Raw genomic sequence first — 17,812 nt, 5'->3', positions numbered from 1 at the left:
CATCACACTCGTTGAATTCCTAGTAAAGAAGTACTTTGCTCGATATTATTTTGCTAATGCTGGGTGAGTAATAAATACAATACGAAACTGTGTCCCATGTAACACCATATTTATGAAATTGGTGAATGGTATGTATCTAACGAGCGAAAGCGATTTAGATACCACACCATTCACTCGTTTGATAAATAAGGTATTACATGGGACATAGTTTAGTTTTCTCTCTATATCAAACACTACACACATAATACGATTGCACATGGCAATTTGCACAGGAGCTAAATGGATGGGCTTGTCGGCTAAGGCTCCACAATTTCTTAATTCCATAAGTCATCAGTAACAGATCGGTTTCCGATCGTGATATTTTGATTGTCAGCACCTCAAATAAAACTCTACATAAATATAATACCCATTTTCAACATACATGGACACGGCGCGCGGACACACACGCACGCACGCACGCACGCACGCACGCACGGACTAACACTTTCACACACGATTCAATAAGAATCGTTAAAAATCGTTAAATCGTTGTTTTTATGTCTTCTATAAATGCTTTAAAAGTTTTACTTTAGTTTTAAATGCTGCAAATTTGATCAACCAGATTACTTCAAACAGATGTCCCACATTGTACAGGAATGCGCAGAATTCACAGTACTGCTATCCTACTTCTGTATTGGTATCACTCTGCCTAGAATGTATTCCTCAGGAAGTATTTGTCATAGGAGTGACGTATCGTGATCTGTAGCTTAACACCAGCTGACATTTGACCAACTGTTAACAGCCCGTTTCCTGCAGATATCAGTCAACCACTCGTGTAAAAAAATAGAGAATCTCATCGAAATGTCTACTGATATCAAATATATCAACACAAGTTGATAAAGTATCAAATATCCGAGGCTTGGCAAGGATATTCTCACCTTTACCAACGGGTATTGATATAATTGATATCAGTAAACACGAGAGTGAGATTCTGTTTATCATCCAAAATCATTCTTGATTAGTTTTCAGTGAAAACTGTACATGTCTGAAGACAGCAGTGCCATCAGACTTCCGGTACATCGATGTCATAACATTGTGACGTTATCGAGTCCATATCCATATCTCCTGTGGTACACAGTTTTGGATGATAAATGCTGAAGTTACAAATGGAATGTGAAATAACACCCTTCGAAAACGATACAGCCGTGTATTTCTGTACTGTGGCACAGAAAACGATTTTAACTGTACGTGGTTTCAGATCGGACAAAGGCACGAGACAGTTTTCAATGGAGCTGGGCGTAATAGATCGTTAATGACCAGGAAGGAAGACGTCATTACATACTGGTTCTTAAAATATGTATTCCAACTACTTCATGTTTCCACTTATTTACCAGTCTGTTATTAACATGTCCAGTCATCAAAGACATGCTCTTCTGGCAATACCATTGCTTTCTGTTTCCTGTCTTTAATTCCTGTCTGACACTTCTCTTCCTAGGGGATTTTGCAATTGTTAGTTACTTGAGGTATGCTGCCAAAAGTACCCTTTCAGAAAGTTTAACTTCTAGGTTTAGAACTGCAGGAGAGAGTGGAGTGCCAGTCCTGTACAAGGGAACATTTTAATCTTGCCACATGTCCTGCATTAAATATGCTATCTTACATTGTGCATATATTATACTCTAATTTAAAATTTCATGGAACATTTATATGTAAGAATATACAAAGGATTTCTGCCACATATACCCAATACTGTGTAGGTTGGTGTCGATGTCTTCACTCCAAGAAAGCTTCTACATACATAGATGTGAATGGTTTGTATATTTGTTACGCTCTCTAACTCAGCAAACCTCAGACTCATTCAGTAAAATAGGAATAATTTTAGTGTCAAAGATCATGAAGAATAATTCAAACGGAATTGGTATAAATCTATGTAATATCTGTCATAGTACAGTGCGAGAGAGTTAGGGAATCAGTTCTCTTGGTAAGAGGTCTGACCATATCAATCCATACACAACATATTAGTAAAGGGAAATAAGAATGTTCTAATTATCGCCATGAATTTATTGTAAATTATGTTGAAACTGATGTGGCAATATGAGTAATCCTTACCTAGTTAATGGACCAGAAACTATTTGCTTCACTTTATTCATTCTTCTTGTATTTGAGTAACTCCATGTTTCCAGAAGACTGAGTCATGCATCAACTTTTTGCAATTGAATGGTTGCACCTCCCGACAGAATTAAGAGGAAATAAAATCTGGAAATAGTCCATCTTGCGATTCAGTTGTGAGATGTAAAAAGGAATTTTCAAACCGATTATATGTCCTTGACAGATGAGTCAAGATCTGGCCACCATTTTGACGTTAACAGTGAGGTCATTGAAGAAACGGTGTGTTGGTTAGGCATTAACAGAAAGGTTTACAATGAATTATTACAACATGTTCACAAAGCAATCAGCCATTAAAGGACCTAAACATTACATGTAGATTTGTTACAGATACTAGAATGGTCAGGATAATTGTTCAGTTAATACTCTACACGTCACCACTGTGGACGTTCACAGAATCTACATTTTCACAAAACAACGTAGTGTTAAGAGTCTTATATAAACAAGTTTAAACATTAATGCAGAATATATGAACCATACGATAAAGGCTGGACCGTTGCACATCAACCTGAAGTTAGTGTAAAGGGAAACAAACAGTAAAGAGATGTCCATTAGATTAAAGTTAACATAGAATAACAATAGTAAAGACTTTTTGGACTAGAAGAAAGTAAGGTTATATACTTGACTGAATTTACTAGACTCTCTGATTTGTGACTTTAATCCATATTCTGTTCTATTCTAGCTATCACAGATAATCGCGTTTACAGACAAAAAACAACTTACGATGACGTTTTGTTGTGAAATTGATATTATATCACACAGTTGGGACGAAGCACCGATGGCCAGTCGCAAGTATTCCACGAAGGCATATGTGGTAGGGGATTTGACCCTGGGCAATATACACTCAATACAGAAAAACGCACAACGCCTTGCTTCTATTAGTTTTAGAGATACTGGGCCCGAATTTTCGTTGCCAGTGTGAACTTTGACATGGTTATGGTCAGTTAGCTTTAAGATCATACGATATCGTTGTTTTGATGTGAACTGGAGATTATGTCATATAGTTTAGACGAAGCATCGATGGCCAGTCGCAATTATTCTACGAAGGCATATGTGGTAGGGGATTTGACCCTGGACCATATACATTCAATACAGATAAACGTACAACTCCTTGGTTCCATTAACTTTGGAGATACTGGGCCCTGATAGTCGTTACCAGAGTGAACATTGACATGTTTAAGGTTGAGAAGCACGGTCAGTTAGTTTTAATATCTCCAGTTTTCAATAACACATCAAATATGCTTATTCCACGATAATATATTAGAAGCAATTAATACCCAAATACGTATACAATGGCACGCTCTCGAGAGATTTAATACCAATTATACCAACTGCCACTTCTCGAGAGAATACCACCACTTTTCAAAACACCCACTTCAGTCTTATCCCATTTAAAATGCGTATCCCTTTCGGCAAACCATAATGAAAACAGTTCAATCATCTCTGGACGAAACTAGATATTAGGTTTACATGTGTATTCAGTTCACATGCTATTTAGAAAGAGAATAGATATATGGCTAGGGATATATAACCCGGTCGCCGAATGAAGGCTTAATACAGGGAAGTTCTCGAGTGTATATAGCTTGTACGTCATTAAACCGTTTTGAAAAAACTCCTATCCTTCCCAAAATCATTCATGGTTGATCAAATCTACAAATAGAGCATAAACTTCCCACTTTTCTTTTCTATACAAACCGTGAAATCACGGGAATCTCATCAAAATCGGGCCTGTAATTCCACGGGTATGTCGTAGGCAATTGTTAAAAATGTACGACGTTTTTTTTCTAAATAGATACCTATTTTATTCTAAAGATGCTTGCAATTATGAGATCGGAAAGAGTCACGACACAAACTGAACGTCTGCAGATTCGTGACCTTACTATGAACGCAGCTATAATACTAGGACACGCCATGAGCACACGAACAGTCTTTCCACGACTTGGTATGGCTGGCACGCTCCTTCCATGCAATGACATTGACCCCCCGTCTACACCGCTAACGCCGACTGCAACTTGACGTGGGTGGCAACGACGTGATTGGTAGAGAGTGCTGTCTACTGATGAATGTTGGATCAGTCTGTTCAGAAACGGCGGCTGGGTTTTTCGATGTATCGGAGTGTCTTCAAGGAAAGAGACGTCGTGGTATGAGGCTTCATTTGTGGCGACAGAACAACTAAAACTGTACTTTTATCGTCGGACCTCTAGACCTCTGTAGTCCCCCTCTGTCCTCCTGTGGAATCCCTTTAATTTCTCATTTCAGTCAGTGAACTTCGTCCTTCTTCGGGTGAACCTTGCGAGTTAATGTCTTAACGTGTGGCAGTTTTAGCACTTGGGACTTTATTGAACCATTCCAGGACGGTTTGAGAAAATACAATAAAGGCAGGAGAGAAAAAGCAGAGTATACTGAAGTGCTCCTTGCCTAATTTCTGTGAGGTGATGAAAGTCTCACGGCTCTTTCTCGGGGATCATTACCAATAACAGAATTTTGGCCTGAAACTCAAACTGCAAACCTCATTTTTCACTTTTGTCAGAAAAAAACACAGCGGATACGACATGAATAGTTTTCACTGTTACAAAATGTTTATAATAGCCAACTAACTATTTCAGTCGAATATTCCAAATAACCGCTTTATTCCCTCACAATATCTTCAAACTTGTAAACTGTGTTATAGGCACACAGGCCCGCATAATTAATAAACAATCTGTCTGACTAACGAAATCTGTTAACTCGCTGACCTGGTTGAGAAATACCATGGTATTCCGATTGAGCAGGTTGATGCTCATGCTATTGATCACTAGATTGTCTGGTCCAGACTCGATTATATACAGAGCTCTTCGATATAGCTGTAATATTACCTACCAAAAGCAGTTTTGTGAATAATCTGTCATCGACGTTACTTGCCTGTCCATATGAATGTAAACACCTAATTACTGACTATTAAGGGTTAAGACCTCGTAGGCATGTGTTAAAATACAGCGGGTTACCCATTTTTTCTAGGGAAATATTATCCAGCGAAACTAAATATTTCATCTCTTGAAAACAATTGTTAAAGTGCGTGATGTGTCAGTATGAATTTACAATGCTAGTAGCTAGGTCTTTGGCTTACATTCTGTTTTTGGGCTTACGTGCATGGGGCTTGTACCTGTCAGCTGAAAAGGACATTATTTGAATTACATGAGCTTTACATGACTGTTTATAAGTGACCAGTCTTCTCTAATAAAATATTATTCAGAGAAACTAGATATTTTGACGCCTTAATTTCTGGTTTACATTTCGTTTGCGTGTCTGTATATGTGGCATGTATCTGTCAACTTGTAATATATTGAGCTGGCTTAAATAATGTGCTTGAATATTTATGTCAACTGTTAGCCTTGTTTTCATCAGTAATATTTGTTTGGAGTGCAGCTCTAGTCTCCGTGACAACTGGATACCCATACACTGTTACACGTGTTGGTGAAGATGTTACCATGACCATGAACCCAGAAAATGTCAGCTTCCTATATTATGTATGGGGGAATGGTTCTGTATCTAAGAGACTGTTACTGGTCCAACCCAAGGCACACCGTGTAGAATTGCTCAACAGTAGTCGGCTACAGGACAAGGATCACATACACCGGAGAGGACTCACCATCACAGACCGGACAGATGAGGTTTACCATCTACAATGTTACTGTACATGACGCTGGTACTTACTACTGTCAAGGAAACAATGGACAGGAAGTTACTGGATGTAGACATGTCCCCGTTGTAGCATGAGAGTGGAGTTAACAGAACGGTAAATCACTAAATGAATGCGACTAAACTAAAACGTAATTAACCATATATAAACATGTGTGTGTAAACGTGCGTGTGCATGCGTGTGCATGCGTGTGCATGCGTGTGCATGCGTGTGCATGCGTGTGCTTTTGTGGAGTTAAAGATGGCAGTATACATGTGAAGATCAGGGCGGGAATTGGTCTTCATTGTCCACTGCTTGTCGTACGAGACGACTAACGGGATCGGGAAGCTCTCTGACTTGGTTGACACATGTCATCGTATCCCAATTGCGTATATGTATGCTCATGATGCTGATCACCGGGTTGTCTGGTCCAGACTCGATTATTTACAGATCGGCTCCATAGATATGGAATGTTGTTATGTGTAAACAGCAACGTAACCAACTACTCACTCGCAGTGTTTTCGACTTGTCTGTGTAATATTTTGATATTTCGAAGCATATTGCTTATACCTTTTTTCATGCCAATTTATCAACAATTGTGATATTAGTTGAAAATGTTTCCCAAATAATTTAGGGTTACAGCTTGTTAATGTTTTTTTGGCAACACTTCAGATAGAACTTAACTGTACCTGTAGAAGCCGTATTAACTTTTTCAGATACAGAGTTTTCAATGTCATCTTTCCATATTGCAACACATTCACTCACTCTGGCACATGCTTAATCCATAAATCACCGATTTACGTCTGTAACGGCCATGTTGCAGTGCAGCACAAATAGCTGTTTCCTTTATTCTTATTAGTCAAAAATACCTTTCAAACATGTTGATTCACTGTTTTAGAATTTTCCATTCTAACGCTTCTAAATCTCTTAATCCTTTGTGTATGCCAATCAATTCAGTAGGCCGGGTTTTGATTAATGTGGAGGCTCTTCATGGTAGAATCTTATTGTGTACTTTTGCACATATTTATTTATGTGATGATCCTCCGATGATGCATGTCAAGACTCATAACGAAAACAAGGAATTCCACAGCTATTCTCTGTGTGCCAAGGTTTGAAGTTTGAAGGTTTTGTTGATGGTGATGTACTGCTCGACAGTACAGCGATGTGATGTACATCAAGTGAAGTTCTTCACCAAGTCTACCAAGAGTTGGTCACTGTGGAGAAGCTTTCTGAGAAACCACTGCATCGTGTATGGATTTACAACGTCTTTATTATTTACAACACGACGTTTGTCGGCTACTTCCTTCCCCTTCATCAGGTGAAGGACAGAATATGATCACAAATATTGCAGGCATTTTGCAACGAGGTTTATACGGAATATTTGTATATTCCTTGAGTTGTGTAGCTTAAATATCCCACTAAATAATTACCCTGCTGTCAATAGGAACAAACCCTTAAGACAAAAGTCATCAATATCCCCCGCAACTGTATGCCAGTGTTTTCGTGTGTATATGGCAGATTGGAAGGCTTGTAAGGTTTTACAGTTTTTTCTCCTAGAAAGAACACCATCACCAAAGTCAGTCGAGGTCGAACTTGTTGCCATCTAAACGCCAAAAATATTTTATTCAGAAATCCAAACCTAAAAGAGGGCGTCACTATACCACCAGACCTATCCATATGCCAAGTTTGGTGAAGTAATAGTGAACAGTTTTAAGGTTCTGCTCCAATTTCAATGTCAAACGTCTTGTCATGGAAACAAAGAAAAAAAAAACACCAACCAACCAAACAAACAAACAAAGAAAAAATAACAAACAAATTTCACACACTGGTGCAACACCCGAAAGACACATCTAGGAATCATGGTGAACATAGCGACTATGTGTACCACGTTTGATAAAGCAAACGTTTGGGTGATCTGCTAAGGACATGGAAACCTAAAAACATTCATGTCCGGGTGTAATCCCCTAAAAGGGATCAATTATGCTAGGTATGTGTACCAAGTTCATTTGTTTGTGTTTTCACGTCATGTCAGATTTGTGGACAGATTATCAATGTTTTAAATAGGTATCACTTGTAGCCATAGCCCGACTCAAACACAGTACTTTTCAGTACAAGCAGTGCAGTGAAAGGTGATTGGTGAATCAGAGAGTGAATGGGAGAATTGATTTTTGAAAGGCTGAATCAGTGGGTGAGTGAGTGTGTGAAAACAAGTTGGTGAGTCGGTGAGCGAGTGAGTGGGAGGGTAAATCAGTGGTCGAGGAAGTGTGCGAATAGGTAAGTGGATGAGTGAGTGAGTGAGTGGGTAGGCGAATGAGTGAGTTGGTAATTTGGTGAGTGTGTGAATCTGTGGTTGAATGAGTGGGTGATCACCAGAAATGGGCTTCACACATTGTACCCATGTGGGCCTTGATGGGGGACATATTCACAAAAAACAACAACAACATATATTATTCACAGGACAATATCGTAGCACAACGTAAGGTTCACCGGGAAATGTTTATAAGGAAATATTGTCCAGTGAACCTACATTATGCGACGCATTATATCAGACACTGCATCTGTCAGTTTCTGCTCACCATAGTAATGGCTATGTATCTGATTCTAATTACTTTTTCGTATACTGCTCTTGCCTCCATGATAACTGGATACCCATACACTGTTACACGTGTTGGTGAAGATGTTACCATGACCATGAAACCAGACAGTGTCAGCTTTACATATTATGTATGGGTGGATGTTTCGGTATCTGTGAGACTGTTACTGGTTCACCCCTTGTCACACCGTGTAGTGGTACTCAGTAGGACCAGGAACAGATACACCGGGAAGGACTCACCATCACAGACCGGACAGCTGAGGTTTACCATCTACAATGTCACTGTACAGGACGCTGGTACTTACTACTGTCAGGGAAGCAATGGACAGAAAGTTACTGGGTGTAGACAGGTCCTCGTTGTGGCACGTGAGTAGTATATGAAGAATGAAGCTTAACTGTCTTAATGCATCTCCAACATGAATGAACAGTTGTTCAACCTTGTATTACCAATAGTGAAAGCTTAGGTGAGAGGAAATTATCGGATATGGTGACATGAGTCTGGAGGGAATGTTTGTGTTAATGTGTGTGTGCTTGCGTGTGTGCAAGTGTGTATGGTGTGTATGTCAACTATTTCAGAGAAACGCTGGTTCTTCTGTACCTGCCGAGAAGAAGCTTTATCGCAGGTTAACATGTATAAGTGTATCCGAAGCGATTAGTCTTGCATCTTTCAATGCCTCTCTCTGGAAAATACGCTTAACGCGATTCAGCCAGTAGTTGTTTGGTAACTATCATACGTAATCAACAAAACGGTTTGGAGTATTAAGATATAGCTCTAATGTTCTTAAGCGCGGTGTTAAAAACAACAGTCCGAATCCACTTGTCTTGTTGCTGTAATCCCAAGCGCCAGTCAGGGTAACAAAAACTAGCATACCTAACGTCATTTGCGACGCACCTTGGGATCAACTGGTAGGACAGTCAGGCTCCTTGACATGGTTGACACATGTCATCGTACCCCAAACTGCGTAAATGTATGCTTATGATGTTGATCACTGGATTGTCTGGCCCAGACTCGATTATTTACAGATCTCCGCTATATAGCTCGAATGTTGTTGAGCGCGGTGTTAAAAACAACAGTCTGAATCCACCTGTCTTGTTACAATGATCCCAAGCGCCAGTCAGGGTAACAACAACTAGCATATCTAACGTCATTTTTGCGACGCACCTTGGGATCAATCCAGCAACCCATCTCTCTCCGGGCAAATGATTTATTCATCTGACCAAGGGGAAAGTAGTTGTGTAGTGCATTAATCAACAAATCGGTTAGGAGTATTAGCATCTCGCTAGCGCTTATTTAATTGACAATAAAGGTGAATACTTCATTAATAAAAGTGTCAGAGCATTTAGTTCATTCAGTTTATTATGTCTCAGTGAATTCATATTCTAAAATGTTTTTCACAGACAGGCCAACCACACATTTAGTAAAACCATGTTTATTGGCATTGGTGTTAAGATCTCGGATCATTTGTTATATTTTTTTTTCACAGAGAGACCAACCACACCTACTATCTCCGGACCTGCCTCACTTGTATCAGGTGAGTATGTCACCCTCACATGCTCCTCCTCCTCCCGGAGTCTACCCCCGGACCATCCCCCACTGACCATGACCTACATCTGGAGGAGGGACATAGCCCTGCTAGAATCTGGTGATGAGTCTCCTACAGGTGGAGATGAAATGACAATACCCCACGTCACCAGAGAGAACCAGGGAGACACCTACAGTTGCCAGGCTGTGGAGGAGGGGCTGGAGTCTGACTGGAGTCACCGACATGTACTGGATGTCCTCTGTGAGTAAGAACGTACCCTTGTTTACGGTACAGGAACCTCACATATCTACGCAACTTAGTATGAAACTTACATAGAACCGTTATGTCCTGAATCATTATTATGATAGTATCTTTGTGGTTTGGATGGGACTTAATGACAGCAACATAATAATGTGTCAATATACATATATAGCTCCAAACTCCACACCATGTTTACTCATAGCGCTAACAAAAAGGCATTACTGGCGTCCGTTGATTTAGAACTTTTGGAAGAGAACACAGCCAGAATCTGTGGTGAGGGTTTTCAGCTCCAAAGGCAAGCGGTGTCAGGTGTTATGTCCAATATACACGAACACTTTAAAATTATGTCATGTCATTGTTGCTCACCTGAACATATGTTTTGAATGAGCAAAATCGGGCATGGACCACTCAGCACAAATACAAAAGATCAACACAAAACTAACAATACTTAACATGTACTGAATCAGATTGAATCGGGTTACGGAAAGCGCCAATTTATGTTCCTCGGGTTCGCAATTCTATCGTCAAACATGCAGATTTCAGAGAATGTAAATGTACGGTGACGGACAAAGGTCAAAAGAAGGTTATGTAAAACATCAGGAAAATACGGAAGACAGGAGACTCAATACCAACCACGGGGCTAAATGTTCACGGCATTTCAAGGAAACATTGCTGAGTGGTGGGCGTTCACTAAACGAAGGGGGTTTTAACTGGTTACCTTATTTATAGACCACTGCTATATAGCTGGAAGATTGCTGAGTGCGGCGTAACACTCAACTCAATCACTCACTCACTCATGGGTCTTTTGTCCTCAAAACGCTTCTTTTTAAAATAGTGACAACATTGGGTTTACACTTAAGAATATGGTGAAATGCATGAAACGCTGACAATGTCTGATACAAGCACTGATAATTAGAGATATAATCGTAAGGGCATCAGATGAGATATACAGGAACGTCAAGATAATACATGAATCGAATTGTCAACGTTGGTCACGCGGAGCATACCGATGACAATATTGGGCGTGTACACACAAAATACAGGTGATCGGAGAATCCAGCTGTTAACAAAATCTCAGTTGAGCGGCTGCCCAGCTCGTACAAAGGAAACATTGGACGTTCCCGCCGAGCGGGAAACTCCCGCTCGCGGTCGACCATCCAGTCGGAATACCTGACGGATACGTACACGTATGACTTATAGGAACAAAAACAGATTATGCGTAATGTGTCGTCGTTTGCATTTGAATGTAATGATTCGTGACAACAGTAAGATCTTTGAAACTGGGAGTCTTATATTGGTGAGCCTTGACTCGACAAGGCTAGCAGATGTAGATGTGATCAGCACTAAAAGTAGAATTGGCATGAGAAAAAAATAAAAACTCTAAACCGAAAGTTGATGAAAAATCAATTCAAGTGAAATTGATATATGCTGGTATTGGTATGATAGAAAAAATATCAAGTTAACAAATTGTTATTTCTCATCTCACATGCTTTGCAGATGGACCTGACCAGATACAGTTTGATGGCACAAGGGACAAGCTGGAGGTAGAAGAAGGGAAACCTGTAACAGTGAGATGTTCCGTTGACTGTAACCCTGCCTGCACTGTAACCTGGTGGGACACATCCAGACAGATGGCGATTACAGGACACAGGAAGGCTGTGTTGTCTATACCAGCTGTAGATATGTCTGTATCTGGACAGTACATGTGTCACGTCAACAACAGCCATGGGAATGCATCACGCAGCCTGACACTAGAGATCTTCAGTAAGGCCTCCACAGATTCCGGAAACATATTTCGTCGCAGAATATGTAAAATTCAAGATTACATTTGAATCAGTTATATAATGACTTTTAAGTTTTTACTCCCTTCAAATTTCTCAAAACACACAGACATTCTGAACAGGTATTATACAAACTAGCAATATGGCTCAGGAGGTCAATCTTGACTATTAATGTGATGATATGACTGACTGAGTGACTGACTGAGTGAGTGACTGACTGGCTCACTGACTGGCTCACTGGCTGGTTGAGTGTAAAAACGATGAAGTTCTTAGAATGGTTCTGCTGTTTAATATAATATAATACCTGTGAAGATAGCTTTGGCATCAGCAGTGAAAATGGAACGATTGTCGGGAATTCTAGAGGCGACAGTCTTGGATGCAATGACAGTAGCACTGGCAACTTGACCATTATTATTGGATCCGTGTGTGAAAATGGATTGATTGGTGTTGTATCGAGAACGCAACTGGTTGTATTGCAGTTGGAAAGTGTTATTTCAGATGAACATCGGAAGGGTCAACCCAGTTGACATGTCGTTAACCTAATTAAAATCTTCTTAAGAGGCTTGATGTTACTGGGGTATAAGTATTACTGGGGCATAAAACTCCACTCATTTACTCACTCACTCACCCACCCACTCAAATTCGCAGATACGGTGCAGCACTGGTTATATCTGTAATCCTGGTATAAATTATATCTCTTGTATTTTGTAATCACATCATGTACCTTAAATAAAGCAACATATCTTGGATGTTATTTGTTTCTGTAAAGTAAACAGGATTATACAATGCTAAACTGAATATTGTCCATATTAAATGTTTCAGCACGTGAGCTTAATGAATCTGGTGTCGTTTCCATCGTCCCAGTGACTGCTGTCTCCTCCATCCTGATCGTGGTCATCGCCGTTGTCGTCATAGTTGTTGTTTGTAGAAAACAGAGACGTGGAGGTAATACTGTGTGATGTGACAGTGAATGACTAGAACTCGAGAGTGACGTGAAGTGGTCTCTCTCACAAACACTTCCTTTGCACTTTGGTTCAGTAATTACGTATACCGATCTCACTTAATAGCGTGTTGAGTGTGTGCGTGTGCGTGTGCGTGTGCGTGTGTATGTGTACGTGTTGAGTGCATCGTCACTAGAGAGGGTAGTGGGAGAGGGTAGTGGGGAGCGGGGAAAAGGGCACGTCAGATATTTACCAGAGTAGTACTTTAAAACGTTTTACCCAACAACTCATATACATATATACACCTATAGAAATGTTAAGCAATAGTAATAAGTATTGATTTCATGCCTCTTCTTTGTCTGCAGAAGATACAACAATACTTTGGTATGTCGCGTCTGATGTCTATTGCCACACATACTCAGTAAAGAGTTAGCTAATAATTATTTCACTTCATACTGACATGTGATACATTTTCGACGAAATGATCATTTTGTCCTACCTATATTAACTGATTCTCTCCAGGTGTGATTTGTAACGTGTCTGTGGTGTATCTTGACTAAATGTAAAAGTGTCCTTGATGGTGACAATTGGTATTCATCAAGGAAGAAGGCCATGTCTGTTGTGGGGAGATGGAATTTGAGCCAGGCCTTTAAGGAAGAGTTTGACAGAGAGGATAGATTATAAGAGAAGGCGGTGAAAGTATACTGAACTACTTTAAAAACGCATCACTGGGATAAGACCTTGAATCTCCGTGATAAACGAAGAAAAGAACTTGTCCTTGTTGAAACCGAAGTCGTCAAACAAGATTGAAACACGAGTAAAATCAAAATTAGTCATTCTCAGTTTAGTGCAAACATGAATTAGCGATAACGTTGAAGGGGGTCACATTTATTTCCAAACGCGCTCAAAAGTTTCACAGTCAGTGTCAGTAACGGGTATGGCCATCATTTGCATCATCCTGCTGGAAAATGTGAAGTCGTTGATCTGCCTTCCTGTTGGGAAAAGGAACGACTCTTGTTCTCAGTACGTATTCATTTGAGCTGTAACTCGACCACGACAGACGTGCACGTGTGTCCTGCCATCACTACACTCGCTACAAATCATTACGCCTCCATCATCCCTGCTGAACTCAACAATGGGCGTTACGCTGTCCACGTCGCCCTTGTATATGCATGACTGAGATGAGATCAGGACTCGTCAGTAAAGAGAATACTTATGCGCACACAGTCCCAGCTGACGTAATCACAATCGTACCGTCTGGAGACTGACGATATCCCTTCTTCCGTGAATGGTAATGTCTCTTCTGGAGATTGACTTGAACCTGTTCCTTAGAAAAGAGTGAAGACAATGCGGCGATCTCGAGCTGGACACATGGTTGTCAGGATGTGCTCGATCACGTGTGGTGCCAAAGTCAACAATTTGGTGCAGTTCACAATTTCGGTGTGATTTTGGTGCACAGTTGACTGATCTGACAATGTGTCGTGAAAACGTCACGTTTTATGCACGTTTACGCGATTTGCAGGTGAAAAGGTGATTTCCAACAAATGGTGGGTCACTTGACCATACAGGAATGCACGCATTTCTTGGTGTGCATCAAGTTCATCTGTGAAAGTCAGATTACATCAAGGACAGATTCTGTTCGTTTTGCCTCCTCCATAATGAATGATAATAATATGATACGCGCGTTTCTAAAGTGGTTCAGTATGGAACCTTCAAGTTGATGCTTGAAGAGGATATAAATCAACAGTGTGCACAAATTTACATGTTTAATGGACTTCAGTTTCCAAGTGTTTGCTTCAAGACACTGGTGTTAATCAGCTGACATTTGTTCTACAAACATGTCGTTCTACAAATAGCAAGATATTTATTTCCACTTCAAAGATGTATAATTATACAGGAAATTCGTTTATCTTCTATTTTTCATCTAACATTGTATATATGTCATTATTTACACAAAAGGATTTGTTTCAGGTAGAGGATGCACATATAATCGGTGAGTAAGGCTAAATGTGTAAACAGGTGACTTAAAATTTTGTAGTAGCTGCTAATTGTCAAGGGTATTGTGGAAACACTTAATCAGAAATACAGTGATTTGATTAGCTATACTTCACTTATTAGTAGCAGTATATGTGGAGCATAAGCCCAAACAGAATTAATGGCACATCGCTAATGAGCTGTTGGTGTCAAAAAGATTTCGTTCTTTCAGGTAAATGTTAGAAGAGCGTGAAATACCGATAAGGCAGAACTTGCTTACCCATTTTGTGAACACATTCATGCATATAACTGTAACAGCAATATTTGTTCCTTGCAAGATTCTGTGTCTGAGGAAAGCTGATTGTTTTTTGTAAATATTCTTGATTCCAACCACTTTCTACATTTCCTTCCACCAGCGTTGTCACATACACCCGTGACGCAAACACAGACGGAGGCTACGAGGAGATAGTAGGTTGGTGCAGGACGTCACTGTTATACGCCACGTCAGTTAAATCTGATGACGTTAAAGAGGTCATACGAATTGTTAAAGGGGTAGTGTTATGTAGAATGTCTGAAAAACAGTCCTGGACTTGTTGCAAGCTGTCAACATTCAAAACTATGGGTCTTTAACATTTTAAAATCCGTGACAACTGTTAGCACTGATTGACCTTCTACTGAAACTCATACCGTATGATGTACAGTTTCCCTTAAACTCTTAAACTTCTAAATGGAGAAAAAATGGTAACATCAGTGTGCAAGAAATAAATATATACTTTAAGTTTGTATGCATAATTGTTCCCACACACTTTAAACTTTCAGAGAGAGGATGTGCTCGTCATCGGTGAGTATGTTCATCAATCTTCAAGTAAGATGAATAATGTTTCATCACCACATTGGTGTAATTACCCGTGGTAAAGTGGTTTTCATCAACCCATGCTTGTCGTAAAAGGTGATGAACGGGATCGATGCTTATGTTGTTGAACACTGGATTATCTGGTCCAGAACCATTTATTTACAGACCGTTGACATATACCTGTGATATTGCTGAGTGCGGCGTTAAACAACAAACCAACCAGACAGAACTATACACGACTTGGAGCGCGATATGAACTGAGAATGTGTCACAGCTTAATAATTTCCTCTCATTATGCTCACGTTCAATGTTCACTTTTACCAGTCTGGTGTCGTATCACAGGGAAGACGAAAACGATGGGAGCTACCAGGAAATAGAAGGTTGGTGTCTGAAGGTTAACAACTAGCGTGATTTGTAAGGATTGTGAAACTCGAACTGCCGTATAGGGTACTGATATGTCAAGTAAACGTAGCTCGAACTGTCTAGTGTCTGAAGCCTGGAACGGGAGTCGTGTCTCAAACCAACCAAGGAGACCAAAACCCCCGATTATTTAGTCTGAAATAGCCATAATAGAATAGTTAAAGCATTGTAAATAGACTCGGATATTCTAGATGTGCGAGTAGTTATGACATTTCTCAGTGTTCATAAAGCACTACTGGATATTGGTGATAGGCCGTGTTAGGGAAAAGGATCCACTAGTCTGGAGAGCTGTAATGGTCATCCCGGTGAATGATTCTTCCTTATTCATCGCTTACTTACTTTATTACGTTATAGTTCTTGTAGAGGAAGATACTAGTTTGTCAGTTGACATTATTTATGTCATCAAGTTAATCAGTGCTGTAACAGGAACTAGAAAGTACACCATGATGAAATACGTCGCTGCATTGTCACTTGAATTATCACACTTAATACAGATATGTGTCATCTTTGTCTTATATCAGAAGGTGATGCTAACGTAGACGACCTCGTCCCCATCGTAGCTGTCTACTCCGTTATGCTGACTGCTGTGGCAGTTGTGGTGGCAGCAGTCACTGTTCTTGTCTGCAAGGACGTGAAAGGTACAAAGAGTGCATGAACATTTTTGCAGGCAGTGTAACTTTCAATCCACCTCCAATCCCCAACACACCACAACCAACAAAAAATTACCTCAACGTGCAGGGCCTGGTCAGAACCTGTCTTCAACAACATATATATCATCTATATGCAGCATATATGAAACAAGCGTAGTCTAGCTGGGATATTGTTGAATGCAGCGTCGAACAGTATACGGGCATATCCATATTTTGTTCCCATTTTAGTTTGTGAAGTTTGTTTTGATTCTTTTATTGAGTAATGGAGCGGTCGGTAGGCCAGTGGAAAAGGTGTTCACGCCACAGACTCAGGTTGGATTCCCAATATGGGTATAGCCATATTTATGGTGTTCTGGTTTTGGTGATGTTGATGGACTATTCTGAGAGCGACTAATTCTTTACTGTTACTCAGTGTTGGATGAATCGATCCGTTTAGAAATGTACAAGTTTGTGTTTTGTTTTACTTGCAGAGAACCAGGACAACAGGTACACGTTTTCATGTTTTTATCTTAAGTGCTGGAGTCAGTCATCGTAATAACTAGTGAACAAATCTTGATATAAACGGTTGCTGTCTTCTGTGTCAAACACCATTTACTCAACGTACCATTAGAAATCTTAGACTATAAGCCGGCATTGATTACCTGTGGAAATGACAGAGAAAGTAGCAATTGTACCTATGTAACTGATGCACAATTTGCTAAAAAAAAGTGTTGGAAATCTATGATCATAGTTGAAGTGGTTTATAGGAGTTGATTTCCTCTACACACCGCTTGAAAGAAAAATACATGCACCTATGGGCAAGTGCAATATAAGTGTAATGTTGTGATTACAGATGTGGTGAATATCTCACTGTGATGGCAGAGAGATTATCCCATGACTTCAGTCATGTACCTCGTGCTTCCAACAACGATGTCTTGCCCCTATACGGTTATGAACGACTCCTGCGGGATCAGTTCCCCATCTACACGTCTCTCCACCCTTCATCTTCCTCAACAAATGACCTCGGTACCAGGTGA

The 17,812-nt window shown here is 40.1% G+C and overlaps 1 protein-coding gene across 1 annotated transcript; it reads left to right on the top strand.

Annotated features, from left to right (window-relative positions):
- Positions 1 to 5,609: 5,609 nt before the first annotated feature.
- Positions 5,610 to 17,812, top strand: LOC137262142 (carcinoembryonic antigen-related cell adhesion molecule 6-like). The gene is made up of 13 exons (XM_067799956.1): positions 5,610 to 5,724; positions 8,512 to 8,530; positions 8,602 to 8,759; positions 9,878 to 10,177; positions 11,675 to 11,941; positions 12,781 to 12,903; positions 13,265 to 13,283; positions 15,290 to 15,345; positions 15,693 to 15,714; positions 16,051 to 16,106; positions 16,668 to 16,784; positions 17,267 to 17,282; positions 17,629 to 17,812. The coding sequence occupies exons 1-13, from the start codon at positions 5,610 to 5,612 to the stop codon at positions 17,810 to 17,812; spliced, it is 1,452 nt and encodes a 483-aa protein (XP_067656057.1).

This window comes from Haliotis asinina, chromosome 1 (genome assembly GCF_037392515.1).
Source record: "Haliotis asinina isolate JCU_RB_2024 chromosome 1, JCU_Hal_asi_v2, whole genome shotgun sequence".
Classification (NCBI taxonomy): Eukaryota; Metazoa; Mollusca; class Gastropoda; order Lepetellida; family Haliotidae; genus Haliotis; species Haliotis asinina.
The sequence above is the reverse complement of the archived record's forward strand: the minus strand, read 5'-3'. Positions and strand labels throughout refer to the sequence as shown.